Below are 21421 nucleotides of genomic sequence, written 5' to 3' on the forward strand. Positions count from 1 at the left end.
TTCTTGGTCTTTCCATATACCACACCCATGGTGTTATTGTTACATTACTCATGTTACATTAAACCTTGACACACTTCTGTGTATAATAAGGTTTCTTTGTAACATTGAATAGTCATTGAACATATCTCAAATATAAGGTTTCATATTCCTGAAAGCACTCACATTCAAGATGCAGGATTGATCAGATAATATTTCCAACAAGGGGTACGCGCCCTAACCATATTAAAATAAATAAGAAATTGGTTGTAGTGAGGGAAGCGATGCGCGTGTGTGTACATCTTTCTTCTTCTTTCTTCTTTCTTCTTTCTTCTTTCTTCATTACTCCACTTTTCTTCATTTCATTTCATTTCTACTTTAATCAATTTATTATTATTATTATAATCTCCATTTTACTCCCATTTTCCCCCCCCCTATTCTATTTTATTCCTTGTTTGCTTATAAATATCCAATTCATTATCCTTTTATTCGTTAATTTATTTCATTAATCTTCATCTTCATCTTCATCTTCATCTCCCCCCTCCCCTCCCCTCCCCTCCCCTCCGCCTAATAGTCACACGAGATAATGAAACGAAATAATAGTGAATCTCAATTATTATATTATTATAATAATACCACTCCTACTGCTACTGCTAATCCTACTGCTAATCCTACTGTTACTACATTAAGTTTATCCACTTCATCTCCCACCACTAACACGATTGTGAAAAAATTTAAAACACGCGAATTTATTAATAAACCACCATCAAATTATATCTCCTTGAATAATGCATCAATTATTCCTATAAATATATTACAATTATTAAATTCAATAAATCCCATGAATGATGATAGCACTAGTTCTAGTTCTAGTTCTAGTTCTAGTTGTTATTTTAAATTTATATTTTTTTTAGGAGCTCAAGGTAAAGAATTCATTCCTACTATACAATATCAATTCCCCTTTAATATTTCAGTCACATTCATCACCTCAAATAATGATAGTAGTGGTGGTGGTAGTAGTGGTGGTGGTAGTAGTGGTGGTGGTGGTGGTGGTGGTTGTGGTTGCACAAATGATCAATGTAAACAATTGATGAAATTTTTTGAAATTAAAGATCCCATGGGAGCAGGTTTATATCCTTTAGATTATTTAATAATTATTCATCAAAATAAAGTACATTGTAAAATACCCATCAAATTTAATAACAACTCGACCTATACTAAGCATTTCAAGGTTGTTGGAGGGATGTCAGGACATCTTAAATTTGGTATTGATTTAAATGAATTACCTTCATTAATAGAAGAATATATTAATTACCAACCATAAACAAAATATAATATATAAACACTTTGTTCTTATTGTAGGAGGGCTAATTTTTCTTGTTCGAGTAATTTATATTGATTTCGTTGATTTTCAATTTCTTGTTTCACTTTGTCAATATAAATATCCATTCTATTTAATTCATCAATTTCATCGGGTCGAATATATTCTTGATCTCGTTTATCTAAATTCAGTAATTTATAAGGAATTAAATTGACTGGTTTTGAAGTTAATATTTCAAATGTTTTTTCAGTTGGTTCATTAAATACTAATTCATCATATAATACCAGATGAACTTCTCCATTTTCTCTTTCTCTAATTACAGTTCCAACACTTCCACCCTCACCACCAAATTGTTGTTGCGGTGGTTGAGCTTGTGATTGTTGAACTTGTGGTTGTTGAGCTTGTGGTGCTTGCGGATTATAAGGATGCAATTTTAAAGCATGAAATATTTGAAAATTTTTTTCATTTATACCTAATTCAACTCCAGGTTGAAAATGTAATTTTATAATGATTTCAAATTCCCCCCATCCAGTTTCTGTGACTTGATAAGGTGGTGATTCCAAAGTTCTAACTGGATTTTCATAAGTTTCATGTAATTTAAATGTCACTTTTTTAATTAATGGTGTTAAATCAATATCTCCCAATACTGGTTTGAAAAAAACCGTCCATTCATGTGTATGTTCTGGTGGTGTTGTTGGTTTCCGTTTTTCGGGAGTTAATTTAATAGCATGATTCCCATATAATATAGGTACTGATATCGATACAAATTTTATTCTTCTTGAATGAGTTGATGACATGGATTAAGGTGGGAGGGGGGGGGAGTACAAATAGAATATAGAAGAAGAAAGAACAAGTGGGTTGTTGTTTTTCTGTATTTTTGTTTTGATGATTACAATTCTTCTTCTTGTTTTTTATGTTTTTTGTTCGTTTTCTTATATGCAGGTAATTTACAAGAATTGGGTTAGTCTGTCGTTTCTACTACCACTTCTTCATCTTCTTCATCTATAGATCTATTTTCAAGTGGTTAAACAAACTATTACTGTTAATGGAGAAAGGGGGAAAGGCTTGTTAGAAAAGATTTCTCCCCCTCTTTCTAGTGCAAAGTTGGTTGATTAACTACTACAATAGTAGATTTAAACTTTAACCCCCCGCCCCCCCCCTCTTCTCTCCTTTCTCTACAATTTTCTCCTAATTTATATTTGCATATCCTAATTACCTATTACTTTAAAACATCTCTATCTATACCATTGGTTAATATTTTCATAATTTCTTGAGTCAGTTTATTTTTTTCAATTTGATAATAATTTTGTCCTGCCAAATAAAATCCAATATCTTTAATATCTTTAATATCTTTAATATCTTTAATATTTTTTGTATGATTTTTAATAATTGATTTTAATGATTTATATCCATGATATGCATATCCATAAGAAGGTAATTCATTTTTGGTATAGTAGTTGTTATTATTATTACTATTTTTGATTAAATTGGTTATGAAATCTGTTGTTACGGTTCGAGCAAATTTCCCCGAAACCAAATCAATCATAATTGTAGGTTTTCGTTGACCACTCATATTATTGGTGTTGAAAAATTTATGATTGATACATTCTGGTGTAGCTAAAAATGCTGTACCCATTTGAACGGCATCAGCACCTAATGATAAATAATAATTTATAGTATCTATATCAATTATTCCTCCAGCAGGTACAAGATATGGTTTATAGCCAGTAGTAACATTTTCATCTAGATATTGTTTCAGTTGAATAAATAATGAATGAGTAGATAATTTTTCATCAAATTTATCATCACTTATTAAAAAATTACCTCGATGTCCACCAGCTTCATAACCTTGTAAAATTATCCCATCAATTTTGGCGTCGTCGTCGTCGTTATTGTTATTATTATTATTATTATTATTATTATTATTATTATTATTATTATTATTATTTGTTAAGTAGATTGTTTCTTCTAAGGATGTACTAGTTATAAATATCATAATTCCTTGATTTTGAAGTCGCTTTATGGTTTTAGGGGAAGGCATACCAAAATGGAAACTAATAATACTTGGTTTTAATTGTTCTAAATATTCCATTAATTTATTATATTGATCAATGTGATTTTCATTATTTTCAATTTCTTTAAATGAAACATTCCCATTAATGAATTGAATCTCGTCTAACAACTTAAATGCATCATCGTCTTCAGTATTATTATCAAACACACTTTGTTTATATAATTGTTTCCAATTATTAATTTGTTGTTGATTTGGTTCATTTTCAATTTCATGACAAAAAAAATTCAAATTAACCACCAACTGATCATTATCCTTAGTTTTTGTTTTTGTTTTTGTTGTTGTTGAGTTGATCAATTTCTTTTTATATTCAATGATCAAATTCTCTAATTTTTCAATAGAATCTTGTTTCCGGAAATCAATTGATGCTAATGGAATCGAACCTAATCCACCATTATTACTAACACCTATTGACATATCAATAGTTGATACTCCAGCCATTGGTGATAAAAAAATGGGGTAATCAATTCCTAATTTTGATACAAGTTTCAATCGAGTGGACATAGACATGGGTGAGAAAAGATAAAACAAGATATGATATGATATGAAGTAATAATTTTGTGTGTGTATAGAAATCTATGAATAACAACAGCCAATTGTTTAAAGTTCAACAAATTGGAAGTACTAAAATTTAATACCCGGGGGCGAGGGGCGGAGCGGGATTAAAAAAGAGAAAGACGGACGGAATTAATAATTAAAGTCTATTTCTCCTTTTTTCGCACTTTCCTAATTAGGAACTCTAGTTACGCTATTTTTTTTTTGTTTTTTTTTTTTCAAAAAACGGATGGTTCAGTCAATTATATGTTGATCTTTACCACCACTAATTCCAATTAAATATAAAATTGAGATAGAGATAGAGATAGAGATAGAGACAAAAAATTAGAATTAGAGTATTTCATTTTTACTTCTTTGTTTTTTTTTTTTTTTTTGAAATGAATTTATTACTTGAACAGTCTGAGGACATTTAGGATAGAGACATTCCAGGGTGACCTAGGTCAGCCTAGCCTTTTGTGTGAGAAAGATAAGGCTGTATGTATATTATTTTCCTTGAGTAACACTGCTTTAAACAAGAAAAATTTCAAATCAATTGGGATTCAGTATCGAATATTGTTGTTCTTATTTGTTACTAACAATTTTTGAAAGCTAGTATTATTGGATATTTGGGGATGGGGGAGGCAACTCAAGCTTGACTGAAATCATTCTTTAAACTTTACCATTATCTTAAACTCAATTGATTGTTATAGTTGTTGTTGTTATTATTCTATTTCTTGGATAAGTGATTCCTATTAGCAGCCTATATAAACAAATCTGACTCATTTAAGAGGGTAATTGACACTGGTGAATGAACTTTCCTTGCCTTGCAGGGAGGAACACAATACATGATATTTTGTTTTCTTTTGATTATTGGCTTTGAATAAAAGTTTGTAAAAGTAGGTTATAAATTATCTATAAAGAAAAGAATTACTTACATTTAACAATGTGTTTAAACAACATAATAGAATTGGAACATACAAATAGTATGTTTTTGTTATATATATATCTTAGAGTGATATTATAGTCCCCCCCCCCCAAGGTATTGTTTATCACTCCCGTATTGTAGAGAGTTTTCAGATCTTTTGTTACGTAAATAGATTTGGTTTTATTTTGTCCGGGTAAATTCTAGTCTCATGGTCTCTTTTTTTTTTTTGGTGAAACATTTCATTTGTGTAGAAAAATTTTCCATTTAACTTATATTATTATTTGAGAAACAACCCAATCCCACAACTATTTTGGTCATTTAACAACGATGTCGTCATTTGTTAAAGGCTTATTCAGTCATACTAGAAAGTCAATAGATTTGACATCAAATCCACTTCATACAAGTATTCAAATCCGTACTGCTAAAAAAAGAGTTTCTGGTTCAAGAACCAATAATAAAGATTCAGCAGGGAGAAGATTAGGACCCAAAAAAAATGAAGGACATTTTGTTAATCCCGGTCAAATCATTATGAGACAAAGAGGTACTAAGATTCATCCTGGTGATAATGTTAAAATTGGGGTTGATCATACTATTTTTGCCGTTGAACCAGGTTATGTAAGATATTATTTTGATCCTTTCCATCCATTAAGAAAATATGTTGGTGTTTCTTTAAAGAAAAATTTAAAATTACCAAGACCACATTTTGAACCAAGATTAAGAAGATTTGGATACGTTCAAATTACTGATCCTATTGAAGCACAAGAAGAAGAAGCTAGTCAATCTAGAAAAGAAATGTTAGCTCAACCTGAATTAGAAAAATTGAAGGAAAAGAAATTAAATGAAAAAATACAATTTATTGAATCTACTAAAACTGCATTAGTTAATGAATTTGGATTTGACTCGGAACCATCATCAAAACAATTGGAAGATGCAAGTGAACGATTATATAATATTTATCAATTACGTGCTAGTGGTCAACTGTTATCAGAAGCTAGAATTCAAACCACATTCAACACTCTTTATGATTTGAAATTACAAGCTCAAAAAAATAATATTGATTCTTTACCTAATTTACTTAATGAAGCTAAAGAATTTATTACTAGAATAGATTCAATTGTTGGAATTGAACCTACAGGAGAACTTTTCAAGAATTTAACTAAAGAAGAACAATTGAACTTACAAAAGGAAATAAGTTCAGAATTGGATACCCTTTATCAAACTAAAGCTCTTGAAAAAGATTATAGAATTGAAGCTAAGAAACTTATTAATACCCCAGGAGTATTTGAACCATTACAAAGAGAAGAATTGATGGCTAAATATTTACCTCAAGTATTACCAATGGATTATCCAGGTTCAGTAATTGAAATTTCTGATTCTGATTCTAAAAATAAAAATAAAAAATTATCAGAAAATATTGTTATTCAACGTATATTTGATGAAACAACTAGAAAAGTCAAACTTATAGGAAGACCAAAAGAAGCCTTTGCTTCAGCATAAATGTGGTGTGTATAACATAATCAAATTACTTGTAAATACTATAATCAATCAATATATAAGAGAGATTATTAAAGTAATCTTTAGTAGTTGTGTTGTTGTGTAAAGTTTGAATTGATTTGCGGTTAATAGGAACAACAGCAACGACGCGCAAGTAGCACCAACACCAGTAGATAAAGTGGTGAAAAAAAAAAAAAAAAATTTCTTGAACAACAAAACAAATTTTTTTTTCTCTTTTAAAAAGTCCTTGTTGTTTTTATTTTCTTCAATTCCCACCACCACCACCACCACCACCACCACCAACAGTAACCAAACATATATTACCATGGCTATAGAATTACCATTTGAAATTCCTAAAGATAATCCAGTATATATCAATATTCAAAAATTTTCTGTGACTTATCAAAAATTAGTTGATGAATCAGTTCCTTATACTTCACGTAGATGGATTGGATTTGGAATTTTATTAAGTTTATTTTTATTAAGAATTTTTTTATCTCAAGGTTGGTATATAATTTGTTATGCTTTAGGAATTTATTTATTGAATTTATTCTTAGCATTTTTAACTCCTAAATTTGATCCTTCATTAGAACAAGAATTGAAAAATGAATCAATTGAAGAAGGACTCGATCAAGAAGACCCAATTTCACAACAATCAAATCAAAAATATGATGATGATGATGATGATGATGATGATGAGTTTAGACCATTTATAAGAAGATTACCGGAATTTAAATTTTGGTATAATGCAATTAGAGCCACAATAATTGCCTTAATATTGACATTTTTCAATATTTTTGATATCCCAGTGTTTTGGCCAATACTTTTAATGTATTTTATTATATTATTCACTTTAACCATGAGAAGACAAATACAGCATATGATTAAATATAAATATCTTCCATTTGATTTGGGTAAAACTAGATATAGAAGAACTTGATTTGAGAAAGACAAACAGAATACAATAGAATAGAATAGAAGAAAGAAAGAAAGAAATAGAATGAAGGGGAAAATGAATCTTTAGTAGTTGATTAATATTCCATTGTCTGATTAGAAATCTTGAGGTTTTTCTTGTGTATTTATGTATATTTATATATAGGGCTTTAATAATTTTGTTACATTTATAATTGAAAGAAACAGAACAAAACAAAACAAAACAAAACAATCCCCATCTGTAATTGTCTTTTATATATTATAAGGTGTTGTTGTTTACTTTTAAGTTATCCATGGTTAATTCTCGGGACCATAAAAAGAGAAGGAAGAAAGGAAGGGAGTTATTCAAATTAATAGGTCGTGTGTGGTGGTTGATAATCAGCAAACAAAAAAAACTTCTTCCACTAACTAACTAACTAACTAACTTAACACCCCCGACAGACAGACAGAGAGAGACAGAAGAAATGAACACAACGAAAAAAAGAGCTCCGCCTATTAACTTATAACATACCATTACTCCCCCTAATATATTGTTAAACACTTTGCCCCCCCCCCCCCCCCTTAGCCCAATGAGTCGTGCTGAAGTTGATTTACAAACAAGTGTTAAAAAAGCTTGTAATGCTGATGAAGTACCCCCGAAAAGAAAACATGTGAGAGCTTGTATTGTTTATACTTGGGATCATAAAAACTCTCGTGCCTTTTGGAATGCTGTTAAAATCCAACCATTACAAAGTAATGAAGTTCAATTGTTTAAAGCATTGATTATGATTCATAAAGTTTTACAAGAAGGACATCCAAACACTTTGAAAGATGGATATAGAAATCGGGATTTCATTGCTTCTTTGGCAACAGTTTTCCCTAGTCATGGAAGTGCTTATGGGAGATTAATTAATCAATACGATAAATATATTCTTCAAAAATTGGATTTCCATCGTAATAATCCTGGTTTTAATGGGACATTTGAATATGAAGAATATATCTCATTAAGAGCCGTTAATGATCCTAATGAAGGTTATGAAGCATTATTAAATTTGATGGATCTTCAAGATCTGATTAATGATTTACAAAAACTTATTTTTGCCACAATTAATCAAAGTCATAGTAATTTATGTAAAGTTAGTGCCTTAGTGCCATTAATTGCTGAATCTTATGGGATTTATAAATTTTGTATTTCTATGCTTAGAGCCATGTATCAACAATTGGGAGAAGATGATGCATTGAGCGGATTAGTTGAAAGATTTGATTCTCAACATTTCATGCTTAGAGATTTTTATACTGATTGTCATGCCATTAAATTTTTAACTAGTTTGATCACTATCCCTAGATTACCAAATAGTGCTCCAAATTTAAAAGTCACCGATGATGGTCAACCAATTTCTAGACCTCGTTCTGTTAGTACTACCGATACCAACAACAACAACAACAACACTAATAATACTACCCCACAATTGTCTTCACAACCTACATCTCAATTTGAACAACCTCCGGTAGCTCCGGCTATTGATCAATTAGTAGGTCAACAAACGGGATATTTGTATCAACAACAACAAGAACAAGAAAGAATCCAACAACAATTGGAATTACAACGTCAACAACAACTTCAACAACAACAAGAACAACAAAGATTATTCGAACAACAACAACGAGACCAAGAAAGAAGGTTTATGGAGGAACAACAAGCACTTCAAATGCAACAAACTCAACAACAACAACATATTGGCAGAGTTTCTGAATTAGAACATGATTTATTAATGTTCAAAAATCAATATGATAATGATCAACAATTATTACAACAATATGATTCTCGAGTTAAAAGTTTAGAAAATGAAATGAGTGCCCTTAATTCAACGGCAACACAACAAATTGCTTCTAAAGATGAACAAATCAAAAATTTAGAAGATCAAATTGCCAATTGGACGAAAAAATATGAATCACTTGCAAAATTATATTCACAATTACGTCAAGAACATTTAAATTTATTAGCTAAATTCAAAAAAATTCAACAAAAAATTAGTAGTGCTCAAGAATCGATTATGAAGAAAGAAAAATTGGAAAAAGATTTAAAAGCGAAAAATGTTGAATTAGCCGATTTAATTCGTGAAAGAGATAGAGCTAGATTAGATTTAGATCGATTAAAAGCTAATAAAGATCAAGAAATTGAAAAATTGCAAGCTGAAGTTCGAGAATTGACTTTAACCCAACAAGAATCGGGTAAATTACAAAGTTTGAATCTTTCTAGTATTATGACTAAACATCAATCAGAATTAGATAAATTGAAAAATCAATTAGCTGAAAGAGAATTAAAATTGACTAATTTGGGTGATTCAGAACAATTACAATCGAAATTAAGAGATACAGAAATGGAATTGCAAATCACTAATGAATCATTAGATAATGCTCTTGCTGAATTACATCGTACTAAAGAAGATCAAGATGATATTATTAATGCCCAAATTGATCATATTTTACTTGCTAATGTGGAAAAATTTAAAAATCTTATTGATATTTTTTTGGAAAATAGTGTGAAAAGAGTATTAGATACTAAACATGAATTAGTATCACCGGTACAAGCAGGGAATTTAAATGCATCACCAGAATATGTATTATCAATTATTGAACTTTGTTCTGATACAGCTACTGAATTTGCTACAATTTTCAATAGTTTTATTGCTGAAGATAGAAATGAAGATGAATCGAGTTTTTCTGATATCATTTTAAGTACATCATCTTTAACTTCAAGTATTAATGATTTAACATTAAATGCCAAAGGGATGACAAAAAATATTGTTGGTGGGGATAATTTTGAAGAAAAAATTTATCAATTGGTTTCACAAATATTGGATGAAACAATTGGATTTTTCCAAAATTTAAAATCCGAAAAATTGAATAAATTTGATGATATTGATGATAAAATTGATGCTGTTATCGATGGGAATTATCAATTACAAACTTCATTGAAAAGTTTAGGACAATATATTGATACATTAACTGCTAATACTAATGTCATTAAAGTTCATAAAAATGGTAATTTAGAAGAATTATTTGATGATGAAATGCAACAAACAGTTGATACTATTAGTTTAGCATCGAAATTTTTGAATGATTTAATGGCAAATCCTCAACTTTATAATGGTAATGGTGGGAACATTGAAGTTGATGAAATGTTATTAGCTTGTGCCAAAGCCATAACTGATGCCGTTGCCGAATTAATCAAAGCATCAATAAAATCCCAACAAGAAATTATTTCCAAAGGTGGTACCACAAAGAGTGATTTCTACAAAAAAAATAGTCGTTGGACCGAGGGGCTCATTAGTGCATCTAAAGCGGTTGCTGGTGCAACAAATGTTTTAATTCATACTGCTGATGGAGTACTTAAACAATCCAATTCTCATGAAGAATTAATTGTTGCATCTAATGAAGTTGCGGCATCAACAGCACAATTAGTTGCTGCATCAAGAGTGAAAGCTAATTTTGTTTCTCAAGCTCAAGATAATTTAGAAATTGCTTCCAGTAATGTTAGTAAAGCTTGTAAATCACTTGTTGTTAAAGTTGAAGGATTATTAATTAGAAAAGATGAAGAAGGAGAAAAAGAAAAAGAAAATATTGATTTGACTAAACTTACTCCATATGAAGGTAAAACTCTTGAAATGGAACAACAAGTGAAAATTCTTAAATTGGAAAATTCAATTTTAGCAGCTCGTAAAAGACTTGCAGAAATTAGAAAACAAGAATATAAAACTCCAGAAACTGTTTTTGATTGAATACTTAGTTGTTATATAGTTTTAGTGTTTGTGTTGTTAAACAAATATATATAAAAAAAAAAGAAGAAAAGAAGAAAAGAAGAAAAAGAAACCTTTGAACGTTTTATTGTGATGTTTGAATTTGTTCCAATTTATCAACAAGTATTTGAATTCTTTGTTTCCATTCATCATAATATTCTGTTTCCACCCATAATTCACAAGATTCACTAATTTTAGGATTAAGTACTTGTTTTAATGATAAATTTGCCAATTTTGGGATACTTACCACCTCTTTTTGTTCACCAATTTTAATTTTAATTTCAATTTGTTTATTTTTATAATTTTCATCCCAATTTTTTTGATAACGATTTAAAAAAATTTCAAGTTCTTCTTGAACATATTTAGGAATATCTTTTTCTGTAAAAGTTTCATTAATCCAATTATAATTAGTAAATAAAACAATTACAAGTAATGAACAAACAATAGCAGCATCAGTTTCATCAACTTCAATATAAGAATTATTGTTAACAACATTTTGTAAATAAGTTATAATTAATTCAAGAGCATTTTCAGTATTTTCATGTCTTAATTCAGCCCAACAATCACAGGACATATCACTATCAAAATAACCAGCACCCCAAGCACCCATAATGATTTTAAGAAGTTAGATGATATTATAGAAAAGAAGAATGAAGAAATGAAAAATGAATGAAGTATATTAATTGTATCAAATTTGTTATAGGTCTATAAAAAAAAAGGGGGGGATTTAAAATCTAATTGGACTAAGAAGAAGAAGAAAAAATAAAATTACCCCCCCCCCCCAAAAAAACAAAAATTAAAAAACTCGTAACACAACAACAACAACAACAACAAAACATTCAACCTCGTGTTCAAAGCAAAGGCCCAAAGCATTCTATTATTATTGTTTCAAGTTTAAAGTTTCAAGAAATTGTTTAACAACTTCAATGGCAAATAAATGATCTTCTTCTTGTGCTAATCCACTAATTGTCAAAGCACCAATAATCCCATCAAAATTAATTAACCTTAAAGGAATACTACCACCATGAGTTGCATAATCAATTGAAGATATAAAATTTGCTTCTTCTAATGATTTCATCTTGTTTCTTAATTTTTGACCAATATAAAAACTTGATTTTTCAAATCTAATCACAGTATTAATTTTCCGATTGACCCATTTATCATTATCTAAAATTGTACCATTAATTGTAGCAGTTTGAAATAAATTATGACCATTCAGTAATGTGATATTAATAATAATTGGTTTTTGAGGATATTTTTTAAGGGCTAATGAACGAGCTAATGAACCTAATTGCCATGCTATATCAGCATTGAATTTAGGGAATTTTAAATCTTGTTCTAATTTATCAAGATCTTCTAATGAATATGAGTAAATTTCATGAGTCATTGTTGAAAGGAGTTATGGTTATAAGTTGAAAAGAAGGTGAAGGGTGGGTGGATGGATGGATGGATGGAGGATTTTTGGTTTTTGTTGAAAAAAAAAAAAAAAAAGAAAAAAAAAGGAAGGGCCGTATAAACACGGAGTGAGGGGGTTCGGAAGTTAGACACCACCAGTTGGCAAAAACTGTTAGAACTTTACAACGACAGAAAAAAACAAAATCTCTACTAATAACCAATTGAAGTGATTAAACATCTGTAGGCTACTATATTATCAAGTCTATACAATTAAGAAATAAATGATTCAACATTAAAGTGGGATTTATCAGTTTGTGAATATTGGTACTTCCCGTGGTCGTGTACATTTGTCGATTACCTTAATTTCTTTATGGTGAGTGAAAAATCAAAGAAAGGGGGGTGTGTATCGAATCTCAAACGTTGAAAAAAAAAAAATACATAGGCTCCTCAACATCAACAACAACAACAACAACAACCATCATCATCATCATAACAACCATAACACCCATCATTACAATACTACAACCTTTTTTTTCCTTAAATGTTTAATATTCAAGGGAAAACACCATTACGTACAGCAATTACTCATTAACAACAACAACAACAAACTCCATATAAATCAAAGGAAAATATCATGTCTTCAGTTGGCAATCCTGTACATTCATTAGCACTGACCGATTCTACGGCTTCCTCTTCATCCTCTAATAAAGCTTTAAATGATGAACAAATTTATCAATGGATATCAGAATTAGTAACGGGCAACAATAGAGAAAGAGCATTATTAGAATTAGGTAAAAAAAGAGAACAATATGATGATTTAGCCTTAGTTTTATGGAATTCATTTGGAGTCATCACGGTTTTATTAGAAGAAATAATATCGGTATATCCTTATTTAAATCCACCAAATTTAAGTGCATCTATATCTAATCGAGTTTGTAATGCATTGGCATTATTACAATGTGTAGCATCAAATGTTCAAACGAGAACATTATTTTTAAATGCTAATTTACCATTATATTTATATCCATTTTTATCAACTAATGCTCGTCAAAGATCATTTGAATATTTACGATTGACTAGTTTGGGTGTGATTGGAGCATTAGTGAAAAATGATACTCCAGAAGTGATTAATTTTTTATTAACAACAGAAATTGTCCCCTTATGTTTAAATATAATGGAAATATCATCAGAATTATCGAAAACAGTGGCAATTTTTATCTTACAGAAAATTTTATTAGATGATCAAGGTTTAGCTTATGTTTGTACTACGTTTGAAAGATTTCATACTGTGGCTTCAGTATTATCAAAAATGATTGATCAACTTAGTATTGCTGTAAATTCAACCAATTCTCAACAACAACAACAACAACAAGGTCAACAAGCCCAACAACAACAACAACAACAACAACAGACTCAATCAGTACCATCATCAAATAGTTCAGGAAGATTATTAAAACATGTTGTTAGATGTTATATGAGATTATCTGATAATTTAGAAGCTAGAAAAGCATTAGCTAATATATTACCCGAACCATTACGTGATGGAACTTTTTCTACAATTTTACAAGATGATTTAGCAACTAAAAGATGTTTATCTCAATTATTATCTAATATTAATGAACCTCAATAAATAGGGTTCCAGAGGTTATCATGTGTGTATTTTATTTTATTTATTTGTTTATTTTGTAATATTGTAATATTGTAATATGATTTGATGGGGAAAATAGAAATTCAACTTTCGTAGTAGTTGGTTGGTTGGTTAGTCTCTTAATAATTTTTTTTTTTTTTGTGCCTAGGAGAAGGAGAAGGAGAAGTAACCTTCTCTCATCTCATCTCATTAAGAAAAGATGTGAAAAAAAAAAAAAAAAATTTAAGGTGATATAAATTTTTCAATATTCAAAAACTACACTTATTCATTAATCAATCATCAACCATTAAACTATTTGTCATGGCTAAACGAAAAAGTAAACAACAAGATTTAGAAAAAAAGAAGAAACTTAAACAAAGTCAAGATGAACAATTATCTACGGGATTGTTCAATAATGTTGGACAGGGACAACACCAAGGGGATGATGACGATGAAGAAGGTGATGAAATAGATTGGGATAATCAAGAGATGGATTATGAATTAATACCAAGGAAAATCACCACCAAGAAAACAATTGAAGCATTACCAATTAAAAAATCCGACGGGACTATAGAAAGAGTTGTTAGAGAAGTTGAAGAAGAAGAAGAGGAAGAGGAAGAGGAAGAGCCTGAAGAAGAGCCTGAATTAGAAAATGATGTTGAAAATGAACCATCAAAACAAGAAAACAAAGAAAATAAAGAGGAGGGGGATATTGATACCGACGACACATTAACACCACAAGAAAAGTTAATTCAAACAAAAGAAGAAATTGCAGAATTAGGATCAAAATTAATTGAAGATCCTGAAGAAAATATAGTTTGTCTTACTAGATTAAGAAAAATGTCTGAATCGAAAAATTTCATGACATCTCAATTATCAATATTAGCATTAATACCAATTTTTAAATCTCTTGCTCCATCTTATAAGATAAGACCATTAACTGATACTGAAAAAAGAGAAAAAGTTAGTCGTGAAATAGCTAAATTAAGAAATTTTGAACAAAATTTAGTGATAAATTATAAAGCTTACATTGAATTATTAACAAAATATCTGAAAATATCATATTCAAATTCTATGAATAATAATAAAATCACTAGTGATCAATTGAAACGAGGCAATATTGCTTTAAAAGCAGCCACTGAACTTTGTTTAAGTTCATTAAGACATTTTAATTTCCGAGAAGAATTATTTACTATTATTATTAAACGATTAAATAAAAAACCTCAACATCAACAAGATTATCCAATATTTATAAAATCTTTAAGAGTTTTAGAAACTTTATTAAAAGATGATGCTGAACATGGAGATATTACTTTTGATATAATAAAAATCATGACAAAATCAATTAAAGATAAAAAATTCCGAGTTGATGAATCAGTTGTTAATGTTTTTTTATCAATTTCATTATTAGAAGATTATGATCCTAATAATAATAATAATAATAAAGATGATCATCACAACACCACTTTAAAACCAAAATTAAAAAAAAAGGATCGAATTCATTTATCTAAAAAAGAACGGAAAGCTCGTAAAGAAAGAAAAGAAATTGAAGAAGAAATACAAAAGGCTGAACAAGCCATCACTGTTGAACAACGAGAAAAATATCAAGCTCAAGTATTAAAAATGGTATTAACTTTATATCTAGAAATATTAAAAGCAGGGTCGTCTAGTTCACAATTAATTGATGGTGATGGTAAAAAAACTAAAAATGATGCTAGTTTGTTAATGGGGGCGGTTTTAGAAGGATTATCAAGATTTGGTCAAATGTCAAATTTAGATTTATTAGGTGATTTTTTGGAAGTATTAAGAGAAATTATGACCGATATCATTGAAGAACATAAACAAAGTGGTGATAATGATAATGATAATGATAATGATGATGAAAGTGGGGGGATGTATAGTGGGAATGAATTAAGAACAATATTATTATGTATTGCCACATCATTTTCATTAGTATTAAATCATAATTCTATGGGGAAATTACCTATGGCAATAGATTTAAGTAAATTTGTTTCCACATTATATATTATTTTAACCGATTTGGCATTAGATCCTGATTTAGAATTTAGTCATAAAACATTAAGATTAGCTGATCCATTATCATCATCATCATTATCAAATGAATTAGAGAATAATAAACCAGCAGTTAATGTTTCAACTAAAGCAGAATTATTATTAAGATGTCTTGATTTTATTTTTTTCCGATCGAAAAATGGTACTATACCTCGAGCAACAGCATTTATTAAACGATTATATATATTAACATTACAAACACCAGAGAAAACTAGTTTGGCCAATTTGAAATTTATTGGTAAATTAATGAATAGATATGGTGAAAATATTAAAGGATTATGGAACACCGAAGAAAGAATTAGTGGTGAAGGAAATTATATTTTAGGAATTGAACGACAAAATAAAGATAAAGATGTTGAATTAGAACGAAGTAATAGTGGTGCAGCAACATTATGGGAAAATGTATTATTAGATAAACATTATTCAATAATGATTAAAGATGGTTCAAGGTCGTTAATGAAAAATAGTAAAGCCAACACCAATTGATCAAAGATACATATATATATATATATAGAGAGAGAGAGAGAAAGAGATATTTACTTAATACTAAATATCATTTTGATAGAAATTAAATAAAATTTTTACAAAAAAAAAAAAAAAAATATGTCAAACTAGATATATAGATAGATATATCACAAGAAAATGAAGTCAAATAATACATACATACATAAATACTCCTTTAAATTATAGATAAGGACTTGCTGTTGATTGTAACGGGGGGGGGGGGGGTTACATTATCATTATCAGTTAGAAAACAATTAGGAGTGGTCGTGTAAATGTAAAATAACTTCAATTCCTTGTATTATCGCGGGATATGCCCCATATCCTACATATTATTATTGCGCGCTGTGGGTTATGAATTAATCTTTACTTGGCATAGTTACAGTACAGTACAATGATAAATAGTGGGTGTGTTTTCCTGTATATAAGTCTGACTCCATAGTTTTTCTGTCTTATCGCCACTGTAAATTTGTCTTCTCGTGTGTTCATCCTCCTCCTTCACTCAATTCCCTCTCTCCCACTCTTCTTATCATTTCAAAAAATATTTATATTCTTTTCCCACCGACCCACTCACCACATCTTTTTCTTTTTCTTTTTCTTTTTCTTTTTCTTTCTTTCTTTCTTTCTTTCTTTCTTTTTAATATCTTGATCAAATACTATATCATTTGTTGCTGTTGTTGTTCCTGTTGATCCTAGATATACATATATATATATATACATATTAAAAGAAAGAAAAAAACCTGCTTACACTTCTATTGTTAGACTTTTTTTTAAAAAAATTCTTATCATCCCACTTTATCTACATTATGAGATTATCTAAAGCTGTTGCTATTTCTATTTTAACATCCCTTATTGGTGTTCAAGGTTTACTCATTCCATCTGTTGGTGATATTATTGATGTATTTGGTGATTCTGTTCAAAAACAAATCACCAACAAGCTAGAACCATTAAAAGATGCTGCTCATCATGCTGCTGAACATTTAGGTATGACTTTACAAGAGAAATTGGCACCAATTGTTAATTCTGAATCCACTAGAGATATTATTCCTCATAAATATATTGTTGTATTCAAACAAGATGTTGGTGCTAATGAAATTGCTTTCCATCAAGAATGGGTTGCCTTGACTCATACTAATTCTTTAAATGGATTAGATGATCAACATTCTTTTTTTGCTGCTACTAAAGATATTAAACCTGAAGGTGGTGGTATCACTGATACTTTTGATATTGGTAATTTATTAAATGGTTATACTGGGTTTTTCTTGGATGAAACTATTGATTTAATTAGAAAAAACCCTCTTGTGGCCTTTGTTGAAAAAGATTCATTGGTTCATGCTAATGAATTTGACATTGAAAAAGGTGCTCCATGGGGGTTAGCTAGAGTTTCTCATAGACAACCATTAAGTTTATCATCATTTGATCAATATTTATATGATAGTGAAGCCGGTGCTGGTGTTACTGCTTATGTTATTGATACTGGGGTCAATGTTAAACATGAAGAATTCTCTGGTAGAGCTAAATGGGGTAAAACTATTCCACAAGGTGATTCTGATATTGATGGTAATGGTCATGGTACTCATTGTGCTGGTACAATTGGATCCAATGATTATGGTGTTGCCAAAAAAGCCGAAATTGTTGCCGTTAAAGTTTTAAGATCAAATGGTTCTGGTACCATGTCTGATGTTGTTAAAGGTGTAGAATATGCTGCTAAATCTCATCAAGAAGCTGTTAAATCCAGCAAGAAAGGTTTTAAAGGTTCAACTGCCAATATGTCTTTAGGTGGTGGCAAATCACCAGCTTTGGATTTGGCAGTTAATGCTGCTGTTAAAGCTGGTTTACATTTTGCTGTTGCTGCTGGTAATGAAAATCAAGATGCTTGTAATACATCTCCAGCTAGTGCTGAATTGGCCATTACTGTTGGTGCCTCGACTATTTCTGATGCTAGAGCTTATTTTTCCAATTATGGTAAATGTGTTGATATTTTCGCCCCTGGTTTAAACATTTTATCTACTTATATTGGTTCTGATACTGCTACTGCTTATTTGTCAGGTACTTCTATGGCTTCACCTCATATTTGTGGATTATTATCTTATTTTGTTTCTTTACAACCAGGTGCAGATTCAGAATTCTTTGTTGCTGCTGATGGTATTTCTCCATCTCAATTGAAAAAGAATTTGATTGCTTATGGTACTTCAGATGTTTTAAGTGATATCCCTGAAGATACTCCAAATATTTTGGCATTCAATGGTGCTGGTCACAATTTGACCAAGTTTTGGGGTAACAATTAAAAGTAATTTTTTTTAGTTTTTCACATCAATAGAATATAGCATTTCAATTTGGAATAGAGTATGATGATGATGATGATGATGTTTAGTATTAAGTTTTTCTCTAGTTATAATTATATGATCAATAAAATGTTTTTTTAAAAAAAATCAGAGAAGAAGATAGGAGGTGTAGTTACAGTTATATATATAACGTTGGGATGACACACTATCAGTTTAATCGTGTGAATTGTGTAAGGCGCCATTCATTCTCAACGACCTTTTTTTGGTGGCGATTTTCTATTACGGTCCGAAAAAAAAAAAAAAAAATTTGATCCACTCTTTTATTTACTTACTTACTTACTCACTCACTCACTCACTCACTCACTCACCACTACTAATCTCATATAATCAAGAAAATAGAATAAAATAGAATAGAATATATATTTGATTGAAAAAAAAAAAAAAACCACATACACAAACACATACACCATCAAAAGATTCTATTAATCAGGATATTCACCCAAATTCCCTCCCCCCTTCATACTATAAACCATGTCAACACCTGCTAGAAGAAGACTTATGCGTGATTTTAAAGTATGTTACTCCCCCCTTTTTTTTTTTTTTTTGGTTATAAACACCAAACTATCAAAAACAAATAAACAAGAACTTAAGTTACTAATCAATACCTTTTTTTTTTCAAAAGCGTATGCAACAAGATCCACCAAGTGGAGTATCAGCATCTCCATTACCAGATAATGTCATGAAATGGTACGTATAAATATATCAAAATAACCCCTTCCCCCCCCCCCTCAATCCTAACTTTCTTTTGAATTGTCAAGACTAACATATATAACTACTTCTTTTTTTTTTTTAGGAATGCAGTAATTATAGGACCTTCAGATACACCATTTGAAGATGGTACATTTCGATTATTATTACTGTTTGATGAACAATATCCTAATAAACCACCACAAGTGAAATTTATCTCGGAAATGTTTCATCCTAATGTATATGCCAGTGGAGAATTATGTTTAGATATTTTACAAAATAGATGGTCACCTACTTATGATGTTAGTTCTATATTAACATCGGTTCAATCATTATTAAATGATCCTAATATTTCATCACCGGCTAATGTCGAAGCAGCAAATTTATATAAAGATCATCGATCTCTATATGTGAAAAGAGTTAGAGAAACTGTGGAAAATAGTTGGAATGATGATGATGATGAGGAGGAGGAAGAGGAGGACGAGGATGAAGCTGAAGATGAGGACGATGATGATGATGATAATATAGATGAGGATTAATTTAGAACATTGTTTATTGTTTACTAATTATTATGTTTGTTATTGTTGTTGTTGTTGTTGTTGTTATTGTTATTTTTGCATTTATGTATATATATGTACAAGATTGAATAGGTATCTACTGCTATTTTTTCCAATTATAAATTCTGGTTGTTTATCTATTTCAACCATAAATAATACCATTTTTTATTCTTTTTAGCAAGTTCAAATTGTCGTTTTTCTTCTAATTCAATTCGAAGTCTTTCCTTCTCTTTTTCTTCTTCTTCTTCTTCTTCTTCTTCCTTCTTCTTCAACCTTTCTTGTCGTTGTATTTCATATTTATCTTCTATAATTATTTGTTCAGGTTTCCCATTTTCTCCAATATTTTTATCACGAGCAATAGCCAATAATGAAATAAATATCATCAAATATATGAAAAATTTCGTAACACCATCCATTCTTTTAATATCAAATTGTTCTTTTCTAACTTCAGTTTCATTTAAATTCACCATTGGTAATTTTTTAATTATCGTTTTCGTTTTAACATCATCAGCAGGATTTCTTGATTTTATAATGGTTGTTGTTGGTAATTTAAATGGTAAATCTAATGGTGGTTCATTTGGATTATTCCAATTTATAAATTTTTCTCGAACTCCCCAATTTCCATAAGCAATATAATAACTCAATTTTTTATCTTTTAAAGTTAATTTCAACCAATCTTTATCAAATTTATCTTGTAATTCTTTAATCACTTGTCCTTGATGTAATAAACTTAATGAAGCAAATAATTCGGGATTATTATATATTGGTTGGGTATCGATTGGTTGAGTATCTTCGGATGAATTTGAAAGTAATGAACCAAAATCTTTAAGTGATTGTATGGCTAATTGTGCAGCAGCTTGTTTTTTGGCTTCTTCAGTAGAAAACTTGGTGGTTAAAGTTCTTTTAAAAATTATCGTCTTTGTTATTAAACTCATTAGTCGTGGTGGTGGTGGTGGTGGTGGTGGTTGATTATGGGAAGTTAACTGTAGATCAAGAGGAAGAATTTTTTTTTTTTTTTCTTTCACTCTTCGCTTTCTTTTTGTTGGCCTTGCCCTTGAAGACATGAGTACTGCAAGGAATAGATAATAGTTATTTAACAAATTAAATATTCTATCAAAAACACTCTACATATATACATACATGATGGCTTTTTAAACTAATTTACAAGTAAGTTCTGAATACATATATATATATATATATACT

The 21421-nt window shown here is 29.6% G+C and overlaps 13 protein-coding genes across 13 annotated transcripts, besides 1 other annotated feature; 8 read left to right on the top strand and 5 right to left on the bottom strand. All coding sequences in view use genetic code 12, as the record gives it.

Moving 5' to 3' along the window:
• Positions 1–200: part of a long terminal repeat ((mu-7a) Long terminal repeat (LTR); about 780 bp long, 4 copies per genome) that runs on past the window's edge.
• Positions 201–562: 362 nt separating this feature from the next.
• Positions 563–1300, top strand: CAALFM_C703760WA (uncharacterized protein; the record flags this gene model as incomplete). Its single annotated transcript, XM_705438.1, has 1 exon — positions 563–1300. The coding sequence occupies one exon, from the start codon at positions 563–565 to the stop codon at positions 1298–1300; it is 738 nt and encodes a 245-aa protein (XP_710530.1).
• A 29-nt stretch (positions 1301–1329) lies between these two features.
• YAF9 (Yaf9p) lies at positions 1330–2094 on the bottom strand (the record flags this gene model as incomplete). The annotated part of the gene is made up of 1 exon (XM_705437.1): positions 1330–2094. The coding sequence occupies one exon, from the start codon at positions 2092–2094 to the stop codon at positions 1330–1332; it is 765 nt and encodes a 254-aa protein (XP_710529.1).
• Positions 2095–2516: 422 nt separating this feature from the next.
• On the bottom strand, positions 2517–3878 carry CAALFM_C703780CA (putative nitronate monooxygenase; the record flags this gene model as incomplete). The annotated part of the gene is made up of 1 exon (XM_710159.1): positions 2517–3878. One exon carries the CDS (start codon positions 3876–3878, stop codon positions 2517–2519), a length of 1362 nt encoding a protein of 453 aa, XP_715252.1.
• A 1276-nt stretch (positions 3879–5154) lies between these two features.
• Positions 5155–6324, top strand: MRP7 (mitochondrial 54S ribosomal protein bL27m; the record flags this gene model as incomplete). The annotated part of the gene is made up of 1 exon (XM_710158.1): positions 5155–6324. One exon carries the CDS (start codon positions 5155–5157, stop codon positions 6322–6324), a length of 1170 nt encoding a protein of 389 aa, XP_715251.1.
• Positions 6325–6646: 322 nt separating this feature from the next.
• On the top strand, positions 6647–7261 carry CAALFM_C703800WA (protein retreival receptor; the record flags this gene model as incomplete). The annotated part of the gene is made up of 1 exon (XM_710157.1): positions 6647–7261. The coding sequence occupies one exon, from the start codon at positions 6647–6649 to the stop codon at positions 7259–7261; it is 615 nt and encodes a 204-aa protein (XP_715250.1).
• Positions 7262–7823: 562 nt separating this feature from the next.
• On the top strand, positions 7824–11015 carry SLA2 (Sla2p; the record flags this gene model as incomplete). Its single annotated transcript, XM_710156.1, has 1 exon — positions 7824–11015. The coding sequence occupies one exon, from the start codon at positions 7824–7826 to the stop codon at positions 11013–11015; it is 3192 nt and encodes a 1063-aa protein (XP_715249.1).
• A 103-nt stretch (positions 11016–11118) lies between these two features.
• Positions 11119–11643, bottom strand: CAALFM_C703820CA (uncharacterized protein; the record flags this gene model as incomplete). The annotated part of the gene is made up of 1 exon (XM_710155.1): positions 11119–11643. The coding sequence occupies one exon, from the start codon at positions 11641–11643 to the stop codon at positions 11119–11121; it is 525 nt and encodes a 174-aa protein (XP_715248.1).
• Positions 11644–11913: 270 nt separating this feature from the next.
• On the bottom strand, positions 11914–12420 carry CAALFM_C703830CA (uncharacterized protein; the record flags this gene model as incomplete). The annotated part of the gene is made up of 1 exon (XM_710154.1): positions 11914–12420. The coding sequence occupies one exon, from the start codon at positions 12418–12420 to the stop codon at positions 11914–11916; it is 507 nt and encodes a 168-aa protein (XP_715247.1).
• A 642-nt stretch (positions 12421–13062) lies between these two features.
• On the top strand, positions 13063–14058 carry CAALFM_C703840WA (CCR4-NOT core subunit; the record flags this gene model as incomplete). The annotated part of the gene is made up of 1 exon (XM_710153.1): positions 13063–14058. One exon carries the CDS (start codon positions 13063–13065, stop codon positions 14056–14058), a length of 996 nt encoding a protein of 331 aa, XP_715246.1.
• A 318-nt stretch (positions 14059–14376) lies between these two features.
• Positions 14377–16614, top strand: CAALFM_C703850WA (uncharacterized protein; the record flags this gene model as incomplete). The annotated part of the gene is made up of 1 exon (XM_710152.1): positions 14377–16614. One exon carries the CDS (start codon positions 14377–14379, stop codon positions 16612–16614), a length of 2238 nt encoding a protein of 745 aa, XP_715245.1.
• An 821-nt stretch (positions 16615–17435) lies between these two features.
• Positions 17436–18917, top strand: CAALFM_C703860WA (proteinase B; the record flags this gene model as incomplete). Its single annotated transcript, XM_710151.1, has 1 exon — positions 17436–18917. The coding sequence occupies one exon, from the start codon at positions 17436–17438 to the stop codon at positions 18915–18917; it is 1482 nt and encodes a 493-aa protein (XP_715244.1).
• Positions 18918–19445: 528 nt separating this feature from the next.
• RAD6 (E2 ubiquitin-conjugating protein) lies at positions 19446–20200 on the top strand (the record flags this gene model as incomplete). Its single annotated transcript, XM_019475496.1, has 3 exons — positions 19446–19487; positions 19597–19661; positions 19768–20200. 3 exons carry the CDS (start codon positions 19446–19448, stop codon positions 20198–20200), a joined length of 540 nt encoding a protein of 179 aa, XP_019331041.1.
• A 155-nt stretch (positions 20201–20355) lies between these two features.
• On the bottom strand, positions 20356–21282 carry CAALFM_C703880CA (uncharacterized protein; the record flags this gene model as incomplete). Its single annotated transcript, XM_710149.1, has 1 exon — positions 20356–21282. One exon carries the CDS (start codon positions 21280–21282, stop codon positions 20356–20358), a length of 927 nt encoding a protein of 308 aa, XP_715242.1.
• Positions 21283–21421: the final 139 nt, after the last annotated feature.

The sequence above is a fragment of the Candida albicans genome, chromosome 7, assembly GCF_000182965.3.
Source record: "Candida albicans SC5314 chromosome 7, complete sequence".
Classification (NCBI taxonomy): Eukaryota; Fungi; Ascomycota; class Pichiomycetes; order Serinales; family Debaryomycetaceae; genus Candida; species Candida albicans.